We start from the raw sequence: 14865 nt of genomic DNA, 5'->3' as shown, positions 1-14865 counted from the left end.
CGGGGCGGGGGCGGATGGCGGCGGATGGCGCCGGCTTCGGCTCCTCCCGTCTCCCTCGCTCGCTCGGCGGCTCGGCTCCGACTAACGGCCCATCCGGGCAACCGCCGCCCCCGGGAGCGCCCCCCCCAACCTCCCGCCTCCCTCCGCGCCGGGGCACGCCCCCTTCATTTGCATAAGGGGTGGAGTTCCCGCCACCCGGCCCCACTCTTTAATCACAGTGCTGTTCGTTTAAGAAAAAAAAAAGGAAGAAAGAAAAGGAAAACCCTGGGAAGAAAAAAAAGGGGGGTTGACAAAAAACGGGGACAAGGGAGGGGGTGGGGAGGAGGTTATTTGCATAAAGGGGTGGGCTAAGCCGTAGCTGGGACTGTGGTTGGCTAGAGAGGTCGGCCGTTACGGCATGAGACGTGAGACGTGAGGCGTGAGGCGTGCGGGAGGGGCGGAGTCACGACGCCGGCCTGTTCGGCGGTTGGTAGATGTGTAAAGCGTATGCTACGGAAGGAGGCGGCAAAGGGACGGAGCCTGCGTCTTGCGTACGCGGCGGGAAGAGGCGGGGTAGACGTAAGCGGCGTAGCTGGAAATAAGGGGCGGGACGCGTGGAACTAGTGGAGCGGTAAAGGGGTGGTAAGGCAAAGTCGAATTAATATATACACAGAATGAGACCCGTGTGGGCCTCATGAATATTCTCGGCGAGAGTTATGTAGATTGTAATGGGGCGGGGCTTCAGCGGGCTTCTGAGAATAAAACACGCCCGGGGCTTATTTACATATATACTTAATGTCAATAAGTTGAGTGGAGCCAAATCCAAGATAAGGCCGACTTGCTGTGGCATTAGCACGATTCATTTGAAATCCCGCCATGTGTTTAGAGATAGGGGTTAGAGTGGACCAAGGATTTCACCGATGGGAGAACGCCTGACTTTGCAGGAGCTCTGCGTCTTCTGCTTCTTAGGGGTTCAGTGACTTGAACTCAGGTATTCCTGGCCTTCCGGACTGGTTTCCATCAGCAGTTCTTAACTTTTTTTAGTTTAGAGACCCCTTTATACTCTTAATTTTTAAGGACAACCTTTCTCCCCCGCTAAGACCCCGCCCCCACAGAGCTTTTTTTATGTGGGTTATATCTTTAAGTGTTTACCATATTAAAAATAAAAATGGCTTAATGTTATAAAAATCGTTTTTTACTTCCAGCACAAATTTAAAGAGTCTAAGGGACCTACCTCACCCCCCCCTCCCACTCCCACCCCTCAGCTCTAGCTAGTTCTCTTTCTTGGGATAATATATGCAAACCAGATGAACGGCACAGAAGGGAGCTATTTTGCCAGAGTATTTGTTCAGCATAATATAAGCAAGCAATGTCATTTGTATGACATAATTTTTAAAGTTATTTCTTTTTCTGGGATTTCTCTTTAAAAATTTTGAATTCCAAGTTTTCTCCCTCCAGTCCATCTCCCACCCATTGAGAAAGTGAGAAATATGATACCCATTATAAATGTGATGTCAGGTAAAACATAGTTCCATATTAACCATGTTACAAAAAAAAAGGCAAGAGAAAGTTAAATAAATATGCTTTCATCTGCACTCAGCTCATTAAGTTCTCTCTCTGGAGATGGATAGCATTTTTCATCATGAGTCCTTTGGAATTGTATGACATATATTTGTAATAAAAGAGCGGTAGTTTCCTAGTACACAACATATTATAACAGGTTTTCAAAAGATGACAGACAGTACTCCCTCAATCTTAATTTGTAACTTCTGCTTTACCTAAATGCCTTGCATCCACCAGACCTGAGTAGTCAGTGGCCTATTCATTCAGTCACAAAACATTTTCTGTGAGACCATATATGAGAGACACAAGGAGGCATGTGTGGATAGAGTGCTATACTTGGATGGAGAAAAGAAGACCTAGTTTCAAATACCACCTCTGACAAGGTGTATAACCATCAGAGAAGTCACTTGACTTCTCCAAACCTTAGGAAACTTTTGTTGCTCAAGAAAGTTCTCATATACATTAAAGCACAAGGTACTGTAGAGGATACAAAAATAGACATGACCCAGTTCTTGCCCTCAGTGACTTAACAGTCTAGTAGGGGAGCTATCTTCAGAATATACTTCCAGTTTCAATACCAAAAAAAAAAAAGTTCTCTCAACTACATCTCTACCCACCTAGTCTTCAAGGTCTAGCACTACTTGTATTACCAGCTCTGTGAAACCATCCCTGATGTCCCACTTCAACCTAGAGTAACTTGCTCCTCCTCTGAACTCCCCAGAGCTGTGTTAATTGTAGTGTTAATTATCACTTTAAATATATACTGTTATCTTTCCCATCTATCTGGAGAATCTGTAAGGTGTCTAAGGTCACTAAATGTGGAGTCAGGAGATTTCATTTGGTTCAAAAAGGTGGGTGGTAGTTAATACTTTCACTTTCTACCCCTTTGGGGTGTTGTGAAAAAAACACTTTTGCAAACTTCAAAGTTCCGTAGCCAAGTAGGTATTCACAATATATTTTTCATCAATTGATTACCTAAGTGGGAGGGCTCTTCTACCCTATCCCAATTCTACCTCCCCACCCCAAATAAATCAAATAAACTTAATTTTGAGGGAGAGGGAATGTATTTAATTCACAGTTTGCTTTCCAGTTTCAACTTCCCTTCGTCGGAGTGGGGGAAGATATCTACCTGATAACCAACCCTTCCCCACTCAAGGCAATTCAGATATTGCTTTCTTGGCCGGAGGTGCCATTGGTTTCTCTTGTTCTCTGTTTTTCTCCTCATACATCAGGATTCTGAATTGGAGAATTGGAAAAATAGACGGGTGAGGAATGGGGAAGAGTCTGAGAGAGGAGTTAAAGGGTCAAAAGCAAGTGAATTAAGAAGACACAGATTGGGATATGAAAGTAACCAATGACTTCAGAAACATGGGAGGAAATAGAGTTGGTGGAAGGGAAAAGAACCATGGCTTTGTTGGGGAGAGTAGATCAGACTGGGAAAGTTGTCTTTGGGAGGCCTGGGGAACCAATAGGAACAGAACCCAGGAGAGCATTCAGATGAAGAATATGGGGGATCCAGGATAGTTAATGGGAGATCTAGGATAGTTTATGGGGGTCTGACACTTACATTTTAAGAATGGCTGATCTCTTTCCTAGCATCATTCTGAGGAAGTCAGGGTAACAGATGGTCTCCCCAGAGTCACCTGCCACCTCTCTAATTAGTTTCTTCAGCTCCAGGTGAGTCTTGGGGACTCCTAGTTTCTCCAGCATTCTCTTCAGGGACATTGTATCTTCCAGATTGATCGGAGAAAATAATACAACCCCATTTCTTTAGATTCCCATCCTCCTCTTTCCCACTCCATGAAGGGAATAAATCCTACCCCACCCAGTGAGTAGGACTGAAGCAAATGCCAGACCTCTGGTAGTTTAGCAAAGACTCAGGATAGACCACCCATCCAAGTTTTTGGAAGAAATATCACTTCCACCCCTGGAATTACCCCATTCTCACCAATATTGCCATCTCCATTCAGGTCAAACTCCATATATTTCTCTGAAGGGGTAGGGAGAAAAAAAGAGCAGGGAGGGAGGTTGAGGAAAAGAATGCATTTGTGGTGGAGAACAGGAGAGACAGGTTATTGGTAAGAGTGGGTTGGAGAGATGGGATGGGAAATAGGAACAATTAGGGAAATTGAGGGAGAAAGGAGGGAAACAAATGGGTGCCTAATTTCCAATAGGAAATTAGGTTTGAGTACAGGGGAATTAAAGGGATAGGAGATAGCTTCTCCCCAAACACAGAGATATTTTATGTATATTGCTGGCTCCCTGCCCTGACTAGGATTTTTCCCATTCTCTTACTCTTAAAGGCTTCCAGTTTTGGGGGTAGATCCTCATCATTGCTATATTTGGGGTCATCCAGGAATTCCTGTGGGGGACAGGCAGGGAAGTGAAAAATCCCCTCCTCAATCCCTTGCTTCCCTTCCCTTTTTGTTCCCCTCCCCTCTTTTTTCACCTTCTTACCTGGTTGATTCTATCCAATCTCTCCTCCTGCTGAGCTTTCAGCAGTCCAAATTCCTTGCCCCCTAGGAAGGAAAGGACGGAGGCACAAAAATTAACAGTATTCAACTGACTTTCACATTACTTACCTTCTTGTCCTACATACTATGTAGGACATACTCTGAATATCCTCACCCTACCCCACCAGTTGACTCCCCACTCCTAGAGTTCCCCTCTCACTCCTTCCCTATCCAGCTCTCCCAGTTCTGCCCCTGCTACCACTACTCTTTCTCTTACCCTGAAAGTCTCTGGTCTGGTTCATGACCTCTAAGTGGCTACAGGAGAGCTGGAGCCAGGCAAAGCTGTCTGTCCGTCTGTCAGTCCTCTCCAAACCAATATTCTCTGCTGCCTACCTCCTAGACTTCCTCTTTCCCGGAACCCCTTCTCCACCACCTCCCTGTCTTCACTTCCCCATCAGTTTTTGCTGACTCCAGCACCCTAAGGGAGGGGCTGGACTTGGTATAGGTATATAGAATAAGTGGAGGAAAAGGAAAATAATACATGACGGATGAGACCTCCCTTTCATCTGACCTTTGTCCCTGTTGCTGTACTTCTCAGCTCATCTTCTCCAAGGGAGACTGAGATGACAGTGGATCCCCTATGTCCAGAAATACTACTCTATTGAACTACCTGAGTCTACATCTACTTTCTCCTCATATAACTGATCTCTGCACCTGTATCTGGAAATTTTTACTTCCTATTGCTCCCTCTCTGACTCTTGGTAGGCCAGTGTGAATTTGTGATGCTCTAACTAGACTCTCTCACTTATATTTCCTGCAGTTTTCCTATATGATAAGTACCATCAATGGAAGATATTCTTCCAACTTCTTCCCTTCCACCACCTCTACTAATCCCAGGTCTGTGTCTTTTCATGGAAATTTCCCAGGGCCTGGTGATTAGAACTTTTGAGGAGAGAAATGGAGAGTGGGTAGGGGAATGAAACTGTTGAAGGTGGAGAAGAGGATAAAGTCTGAGGAGAGCATGCCAGATGAGGTGTGTGGTATGTAAGTGTTCAGGGATGGATAGGAATAAGGTATGGGCTTCATACAAATTGGGGAATATTCACTAGAACAAAAATGGAAACATAGACCAAAGGCCTCACAATGAAAGGGATAGCTTCCTGTACAAGGAAACATAGAGGAGTCCTCCATAGTTCTGGGACTAATTAAAAATGTTTAACCTTGAGGTATAGGAGAGAGGAGGAAAGAAGTTTGGTGAGGGGAAAGGCAGGGAGTGTATGAGAGGGAGGGAGAAACATCTAATGGGGACTGTGGTATAAGAGGAAGAACATAAGTCTAATAGCAGATGTGAAGGAAGGGTCTTGAAAAGTAAATATGTGAGTACATTCCCAGATCTAGGACCTAGGTATCTGGTTCCCACTGATCAAAGACAGGACAGCATAGAGGTGGAGATGGGGTGGGAAGAGTAGCCTGGGTTGGGAGTCCTGGTAGTGCTTGGAGGGAGAAGGTTTTCACATTGTAGGAAGAAAGGGGGACAAGAAAACTAATTATCTTCGTGACTAAGGTGTTGACTTTGAAGAGGAATGATGAGGTTGTATGGAGGTCTAGGGAAAGAAGATGCTTGGGGAGATCAGAACTGAAAAGGTACCATGGTGGGGCATGTGACCAGACAGGGCCAGGTAAACAAATTTTGTTTAGCATGTTCTGTGAGCTCACTTTCTGTTGGCACTGTGAGCATGGCTCCTTGAATTTTATGCCCACTCAGGTGGGAAAAGATTTTAGTAGGAGTGGGAAAGAAGGGACTAGGAAGAGAAGGGGACATTAGGCAAGACAGCCTACTCCAGAGATGTAAGGTAGTACAATGGAAAAAGTGTAGAACTTTGAGTCATAGGACCTGAATTCAAACCCCAGTTTGGTCACTTATTACCTATGTAATCTTCATGCTTCATCTCTCTAGGCCTCAGTTTTCTTATCCATAAAATGAGGAGGTTAGAATGAATTATCTCAAATGTCCCTTTTGTGACCTGTTGTCTCTGGGTTTCCCAATTCCTGGAGATTCTGATCCAGGAAGGGAGCTCTGTTCTTTCATGAACAGCCAGGGGAGGCTTGCTGTTGGCTCAGCCATTTTTATCAGGATAGAGAGGTAAGGAACAGGAAATTGGAATCCAGAGGCTGCTAAGGCCCCTCCGATTGTGCCAGCTTTCTCTGGGACCCCACGGCCACACTGTGGATTTGGAATGTCTATGGCTATTTTACTGAAGAACTTAGATTTCGGCATGCCTGGGTAGTAGAGGCACAGGAACAGGACAGGCAGTGGGGCACAAAATGGATGTTTGGATCCGGCTTTGTGCTGTTGTCTATCACGATGGTTAAAATCCAGTCAACAGTATATATCTGAAATACCCAGCAGATGGCGAGCTATGCTAGCTGTAGGCCCCATGTGGGGAAGTCTGAGCATCAACCCAAGGCAATATTTCCTCTGGCTACTAGAGGACGCTGAAATCCTGAGCTGCTTTAAAACACACACGCACACACACACACACACACACACACACACACACACACTTCAATTTATTTATTTTTAACATTCTTTTAAAATTTTGATTTCTAAATTCTCTCCCTCCCCTTATACACCCGACGAAAAGGCAAGCAGTATCAATTGATATCAGTGTAAAATCATGCAAAACAAATGTCCATATTAGCCATATTTCAAAAAAAGGAAGAAAAATGAAGAAAGTAAGAAAATTATACTTCAATTTGCATTCAGAGTTCATCAGTTCTCTCTCTGGAAGTAGATAGCGTTTTTTCATCATGAGTCCTTTGTAATTTTCTTGGGTCGTTGTACTGATCAGAGTCACCAAGTCTTTCACAGTTGATCATCATTACACCATTGCTGTTACTATGCACAATGATCTCCTGGTTCTTCTCATTTCACTTTGCATTAGTTCATTATAGTTATTGCCATTTTTTGCTGAAACCACCTCCCTCATCATCTGAGCTGCTTTTTCCATTGGGGGCTGCTTTTTACCTTCATGTCAGGCATGAAACTTGGTTGTTGCATATGTTATTGCTTCCTAAGATCTAGCCCAACTGATGAAATTTTCTGAGTAGGTAAAGTAGCAAACCATTACAGTTACCTTGGTTCCATTTCCAACCTCCTACAGTAATTTATTAGATAGATAGATAGACAGATAGATAGATAGGTAAATAGATAGATCCACCTGACATGTAGATCACTGTAGTTTTAATAAACATGAAATTAAGGGATGTAAATCAGGAAAGTTTCTTACATGCAAAGAAATAAGCTCTTTTTCCTTTTCGTTCTAGTCTTCTCTGAGGAGAGGGAAGATCACAAACATGTCTGAAGTTCCTAGAGAATAGGAGAGGGGAAGGGGTTTTGTGTTATTCTACAGGAAGAAAGGAATACAGAGAGATCAGAGGCCTTCCAGATCCCCAGTCTGATTGCTGAGCAGGATTCATAGCAGTTTATGGTAGTTCAGTAGGTAAGAGTCTGGACTTGGAATCAAGAAGACCCGAGTTCAAATTCCTCTTTAAACACTAGCTGTGTAACCCAATTAAGTCGCATAACCTCTGCCTGCCTCAGTTTCCTTATCTATAAAATGGAAAAAAATAACAACATCTATCTCCTGTTGCTATCATAAGGATAAAATGAGACAATATTTGTTAAACTACTTTGCACGCTTTAAAGCACTATGTAAATGCTAGTAATTATAATAATCTTCATCATCATCATTATTAAACTAGTGGTAGTAGTATCGTCCTTAGGAGACTCTGGTGGCAGACTGTTGTGTGGCAAATTCTTCTCATATGGTCTGGATCAGTCCTTGTAGTCTGGCAGACCCTCATCTGGCCATACCTGTGGTCTTTTAAATGTAATCTTGAAGTTCCAGATAGAGAGAAAGGGCATAAGTTGTAGCCAGCGTCCCCTTTATTATGTTCTCTGTCACAAAGAGAATCTACATGACCAAAAGGCAATCTGATTAACTATAGAAGAGTCTCAGAATGTGTTCTACCTAGCCTTACTAAAATTGCTTTGGCCTTATGAGAAGATTTTTAAAAACAAATTTATATATTTATTTTTACATGCATCCATAATCTGGCCCTTCTACTATCCCCCATTAAGTAAAAGGAAGGAAGGAAAAAGGAAAGAAGGAAGGAGGGAGGGAGGGAAGAAAGGAAAAGAAAAAAACAAAAACCCAAAGCCTTCATCATAAACATGAATAGTCCAACAAAAAAAATTCTTGCATTTGTAAACCTGAAAATTTTTCTGAATTTTAACTTAATATATGTGGCAGGAGGTGAGTGACATGTTTCATCTTCAGTCGTCTGGATTTGTGGTTTATCTTTGCATTAATCAGAGTTCTAAAGTCTTTTAATGCTGTTTTTCATTGCAGAAACTGATTTTCTAGGTCTGTTCATTTTGCTTTGCATTATTAGTTCGTAGAGGTCTTCCCAGGTTTCTCTAAAAAATGTTCATTTTGTTATTTCTTGTATCACAATAATATTCCATTACATTCACATACCATAATTTATTTAGCCATTCCCCAATAAGACGGTCCCTTAATTTCTACTTTTTTGGCTACTATGAAAAGAACGGCTACAAACATTTTTTTAAATATAGATTTTCCCCTCCTCCTATTTCTTTGATCTCTTAGGTGTATGGGCTTACTAGTGACATCACTGTGTCAAAGGACATGCACAACTTAGTCTCTTCTTGGGCATAGTTTGAAATGGCTTTCCAGAGTGGCTATATAATTTCAGAGTTCCACCAGCATAGTACATCAATGTTCCTGTTTTCCCATAGCCCCTTCGACCTTTATCATTGCCTTCTATCATCTTTGCCAGTGTGTATGAGTGACTGTGTACTTAATTTGCATTTCTCTAATTATTAATCATTTTTCGCATCCTGGGTTTCATCCTTTGAAAACTACCTGTTCATATCCTTTGGCCATTTATCAACTGGAGAACCTCAATCAGAGAAACTTGTTGCAAAGATTTTTTTTCCCCATTTACCTGTTTTCTTCCTAATTTTAACTACATTAAATTTGTTTGTACAAAAACTTTTCAATTTTATATAATCAAATTTGACCATTTAATCTTGTGTGCTCCTCTCTTTTGCTTATTAGTCATAAACTCTTCTCCCAACCATAGAGTCTGAAAGATAATTTCTTCTTTGCTCCTTTAATTCATTTGTTATATGACCTAAATTTCTCCATTTGGAGCTTCTCTTGATAAATGATGTGACGTACTGGTGTAAACCCAATTTCTGCCGGACTGCTATCCAGTTTTGCCAGCAATTTCTCTCAACTAGTGAGACCTTCCCAGTGGGAAGATTCAAAGAGGCAACAAAGATGAGGCAAAATTTCTCTAGGTTATAAAAGCAAAACGGTGGTGAAGAAAAGTGAGGAGTAGGGACATGAGAGCCTCCTTCTATGTAGTCACTGAAATAATATTTGTGAAAGTTCTTAGCACAGTGCCTAGCACATAGTAGGTACTATATAAATGTTCATTCCCTTCCCACCCCCACCCGCCCTTTTCAGTACCCAGTAGCAAGAATCTAATTGGAGTGTCTGGGAGAAGGTATTCCTAACCAGTCCAGGACCACAAAGGTTCAGAGGGTTATAAGAATATTTGGCTACCAAAATAACTTAATCAGTTCACTAGATCATCAACTCTTTGGTTAGGTGGGTAGAGAGATGGTAATATGTCAGTTCGTCTCAAAGTGAAGAAGGGGGGCAGCTAGGTGGCACAGTGGATGGGGCTCCAGCCTTGAAGTCAGGAGGACCTGAGTTCAAATCTGACCTCAGATACTTGACACTCACTAGCTGTATCAACCTGGGCAAGGCGCTTAAGCCCAATTGCCTAAGCAAAAAAACAAAGTGAAGAAGGACACCAGCTGTATTGGTTGGCTGGTTGTTGTCTTTAATTCTTGAAGAGGACCAAGATGACATCGCCATGTTGGAGTCAAGGTACAGTGTGTCCTTCTGTGGCTGATCAGACCAATATGAGCTTGGAAGGCTCTACCATATGTTAGGTACAAATAGTCATACTACAAATTTGTACTACAAATAGTATAAACAGAGATATCTCTAAATTTGCACACCTCACATTTCTTTTAGGTACTGCAATTCTGCTTTGCTCATCAAATTCAGCACCTTCTTTGACGTGGGCACGCCATGCTGGGCAGTCCTTTGCCAGTATCTCCTATATCATGCAATCAATTCCAAAATTCCTCAGAGAAACCTTGAGAGTGTCCTTGTTATCACTTCTCCTGACCGCTGTGTAAGTACCTGCCTTTTGTGAGTTCTCTGTAAAATAGTCTTTCAGACAAACATACATTTGGCATTCAAACAACATGGCCAACCCATCAGAGTTTCACTCTCTACAGTAGAGGTTGAGTGCTTGGTAGTTTAGCTCAAGAAAGGACCTCAGTGTCCAGTACTTTATCTTGCCAGGCGATCTTCAGAATCTTCCTAAGACAATTCAAATGGAAGCGATTCAGTTTCCTTAAGTGGCACTGGTATTCTGTCCGGGTTTCACAGGCATACAACAATGAGGTCAGCACAATGGCTCTGTAGAACTTAAGTTTGGTAGGCAGACTAATACCTCTTCTCTCTCACGCTTTCCTTTGGAGCCTCCAAAACACTGAGCTAGAACTGGTAATGTGTGCATCAACCTCATTGTCTATGTGGACATCCCTGGAAAGTATACTGCCAAAGCAAGTGAACTTATCCACAGTGTTCAGAATTTCTCCACTGGCTGTAACTGATGGTTCCACATATGGATGGTGTGGTGCTGACTGGTGGAAAACCTGTATTTTCTTGGTATCAATTGTTAGGCCAAAATTAGCACAAGCAGCAGAGAATTGATTCATACTTTGTTGCATCTGAGCTTCAGAGGCTGCATTGAGTGCCCAATCATTTGTGAACAAAAAATCATATACCAATTCTCCCTTCACTTGACCTGTAGCCTTTTCAAGTTACATAATTTATCATCAGTGTGGTAGCTGACATTGCTGCCATTTTTGTCCTCATTGAAGGCATCTGACAACATTGCTGAAAACATCATACTGAAAAGCATGAAAGCAAGCACACAGCCTTGCTTCACTCCATTGGTGACTGGGAAAGTATGAGAGCCTCTTCCATTATCCAAAACCCATACAAGCATGCCATCATGAAACTGATGTACAATACCTACAAACTTCTCAGAGCAACCGAATTTTGACATAATTTTCTAGAATCCCTCACAACAGACAGTATCAAAGGCCTTGGTCAGATCAACACACGTTGTATACAGACCTCTGTTCTGCTTTTGGCATTTCTCCTAGAGTTGTCAGGCAGAAATACCATATTGACCATTCCTCAGCCCTTTCTGGAGCCACACTGACTCTCAGGTAGATGACCATCTTCCAGGTGAAGAATCAGCCTATTAAGGAGTATTCTGGCAAGAATCTTGCCAACAATGACTAAGAAAGAGACCCCCACTGTGATTGTCACATTCCTTTATCTTTATAAAGATGGACAATGGAGGCATCCTTGAACTCCTGGGGGATAGCCTCCTCTTGCCATATAACCTGGAAAATTTCAGTCAGCTTTTCTATGAGCAGTGGACCCCCGCCTTGTAAATCTGAGCTGGAATAGGTGCTTTGCCACAGGAGAGGGGTCTAATGGCATTAAAACCTCTTCTTCAGTTGGAAATTTGGCTAGAGAGAGATTAACTTCAATCTGAGGTTAGTGACTTCAGCACTGATTGATGAAAGTCTGTTGAGAACATTATGGAAGTGTTCAGCCCATCTCTCCAAGATCATGTCCTCATCACTGATGTGGCTGTATCAGCACTGAGTAGTTGAGATGGAATGTAGGTCTTTGGCCCATAAATAGCCTTCATGGCGTCATAAAAGCACTTTGGATTGTTAGTATCAGCATAAAACTGAATTTTATTTGCCTTCTTATTGAGGCAAGAATTCTGCATCTCTGTAAGCTTCACTTGCACCTTATTTTTGGTGGAATTAAATGCTGCCTTCTTAGAGATGGATGAATAATCTTGCTGATCTACGCTATGGAGTTCTCTTTTTTTTTTTCATTTAGCAGCTTCTGAACTTCCCCACCATTTTCATCAAATCAATATTGATGTTTGCAAGTGTTCTGGCCCAGATGAATAAATGCAGTGCTGTACATCAAATCTCTGAAAGCTGCCCACTCCTCTTCTGCTGCACTGTTTGCAACTATGTGTTGGCTCAGCTTTCCCTCCAAATTAGCAACAGACTGTTCTTGCTAGGAAAAGCACTCCAATCTATTGACGTTAAGTCTTGTGGTAGTCTTCTTGTCTTGGGTCACCACTTTTGTTGAATGTGAAGATTTAACATGGAGAGCATAAGTCTTTATCAGTCCAGCACTCTGTGCCATATATCACCTTTGCCATCTCACATCCTGTCTATCGCTTCTCCTTACAATGACGTAGTCTGTTAAATGCCAATGTTTGCTGTGAGGGTGCATCCATGAAGTTTATTTTGTTTAGGCAAATGGAAGACAGTGTTGGTGATGAGAAGGTCATGAGATGCACAAGTCTTCAATAGTAAGTGACCATTGCTGTTGCTGTTTCTGACTTCATTCCTCCCAAGGACTCCCTGCCATGTCTGATAGTCTGTGCCAACGCTTGTATTAAAGTCATCCAGAATAATAAGCTTGTCCTCTTTTGGCACATTGATGGTGAGAGTGTCCAGGCCATCATAAAATTCTTCTTTGACCTCGTTCATCATAGTGGGAGCATACGCACTGATGATGGTAGCATGGCACTTTACTGCAAGTGGCAATTGCAGTGTCATGAGTCTGTCATTCACTTCTTTTTGTAGGCATACAAGCTTGTTGACTAGGTAAAATCTACACCAGCTTCACAGCACTCCCTTTCACTTTGACCACTCCAGAAAAACGTGTATCTAGCTCCGACTTCGGTATGCTGACCTTCATTTGCCTGCCTTGTTTCACTTAGTGTTGCTATTTGGATGCAATACCTGCTGAGTTTTCTCATTACAATTGCTGTTCGTCTTTCAGGTCTACTGGATTTTGTGTTGTCCATAAGCATGTGCACATTCCATGTACTGATGGTAAGTGGAATCATCTTTGTAAAAGCTTTTGCATATGTTTTTGTGTTTTGACCACAAGGTGAGATCCCCTGCCTGCAACGGTAAGCAGACCAGGCTTGGGTGAAACAGACACTTCACCCTAGGAGGTGAGTAGTGTGGTCCTTCAAAAAAAAAGTCTGCTCAGATAGCAGGGGGACTGTCAAATACCACTGCTGCTTCAGTCTAGTGAGAAGACAACCCAAGGCCTGGGCCACCTGTGTGCAAGGTTGTGACTATAGCTCCCAGTGTATAGATATCTGCTGTTTCATTATTTGCTTGTCACCACAGGACTTTGAGATAGGTAAAATGGTAAAATGTGATGTCTTTTGATTTGTATATAAATTGGATTTAAGTGAGTCAGAATTGCACCAAGTAGGGGCAGCTAGGTGGTGCAGTGAATAGAGCTCTGGACTTGGAGTCAGGAGGACCTGAGTTCAAATCCAGCCTCAGACACTTAACACTTACTAGCTGTATGATCCTGGGCAAGTGACTTAATCCTTACCAAAAAAAAAAAGCAAAAAACAAAACAAAACAAACAAACAAACAAAAAAAGAATAGTACCAAGTCGCTGGCCTCACTCTCTCTTCCAGAGTCATCAAAGTGCAATGGCAAGACAAAGTCAAGATGACTGGTGATGGCTCAGGACACAGTGGATAACCTTGGTGTCTTTGGTGGCTAACCAAGCTGTAAGCGTTCCACAGCACTTGCTTCAGCTGCCTTCATAGCCATTGGAAGAAATTGTTCTCATTCACCCATTCTGCTGGAGGAAGTTTTCATGTGCTTGGGGTGGACACCTCACTAACTAACCCAAGGGTTTGAGACCCCTTGGTTACCCTCAACCTTGTGGAGCCCATCTGCCAAAATGGTTTACCAGTTATGGTCATCACACGTGCTACAGTTTCTTGGAGACCCAGGTGAGAGATGGGTGAATCAGGTAGACACCAAAGGTGAAAAATAGCCCTGAAAAGGGCTAGGCAGTTCTCAAATCAGAGGCACTGCATCCTCTGAACACACCCTACACCCTTGCCAGTTGTATAGAGGGTGCTCAACTAGTTCATTGCCTTTGACTGGTTGGCTAGCTTAGTTAAGTTATCGAGTTGAGTGTTTAATTAGATGTGTGGTTGGTTAGTTCATTGTGTGGTTACATGATTGGGTGGCAATATCATGATAGCTGATTAAAAAGTGAGTGGAAGAGTTGAAATGCGGTATAAATCAGTGAACTTGGTTGGTCAGTTTGGTAGTTAAATGATAATTAGAGTAAATGGCTTATGTTCGCAACTGGCTTCCTTGTTCACTTTGTAACTAATTGATATGTTATCATCTCTCTATCCACCAAACTAAAAAGTTGATGAACTAGTCAACTAATTAAGTTATCTCAGTAGCCAAATATTCTTCTAACCCTCTGAACCTTTGTGGTCCTGGACTGGTGAGGGATACCTTCCCCCAAGGACCCCAGCCTGACATCCCCTACAACTAGATTTTTACTACTGGGTCACAGAGGATAGAGGTGGGGGGTGGGAAAGGGAAGATCACAAGCATTTATATAGCACCTATTATGTGTCAGGCACTATGCTAAGTCTATTTTTTTTTTAACAAATATCTTATAAAGTCAAAATAGGTACATGATTTAGATATAAAGGGTGATACTAGCAAACTAGGAGAGCAAGGAATAGTTTACCTGTCAGATCTATAGAGAAGGGGAGAATTTATGACCAAACAAGAGATAGA

The 14865-nt window shown here is 42.4% G+C and overlaps 1 protein-coding gene across 1 annotated transcript; it reads right to left on the bottom strand.

Moving 5' to 3' along the window:
- Positions 1–2587: 2587 nt before the first annotated feature.
- AIF1 (allograft inflammatory factor 1) lies at positions 2588–4402 on the bottom strand. The gene is made up of 6 exons (XM_027876366.1): positions 4273–4402; positions 4000–4061; positions 3838–3904; positions 3491–3532; positions 3110–3272; positions 2588–2778 (listed from the first exon to the last, which is right to left on the bottom strand). The coding sequence occupies exons 1-6, from the start codon at positions 4295–4297 to the stop codon at positions 2694–2696; spliced, it is 444 nt and encodes a 147-aa protein (XP_027732167.1). The 5' UTR covers positions 4298–4402; the 3' UTR covers positions 2588–2693.
- Between the last annotated feature and the right edge of the window lie 10463 nt (positions 4403–14865).

Source organism: Vombatus ursinus, unplaced genomic scaffold, assembly GCF_900497805.2.
Source record: "Vombatus ursinus unplaced genomic scaffold, bare-nosed wombat genome assembly UNPS02014811.1, whole genome shotgun sequence".
NCBI classification, from domain to species: Eukaryota; Metazoa; Chordata; class Mammalia; order Diprotodontia; family Vombatidae; genus Vombatus; species Vombatus ursinus.
The sequence above is the reverse complement of the archived record's forward strand: the minus strand, read 5'-3'. Positions and strand labels throughout refer to the sequence as shown.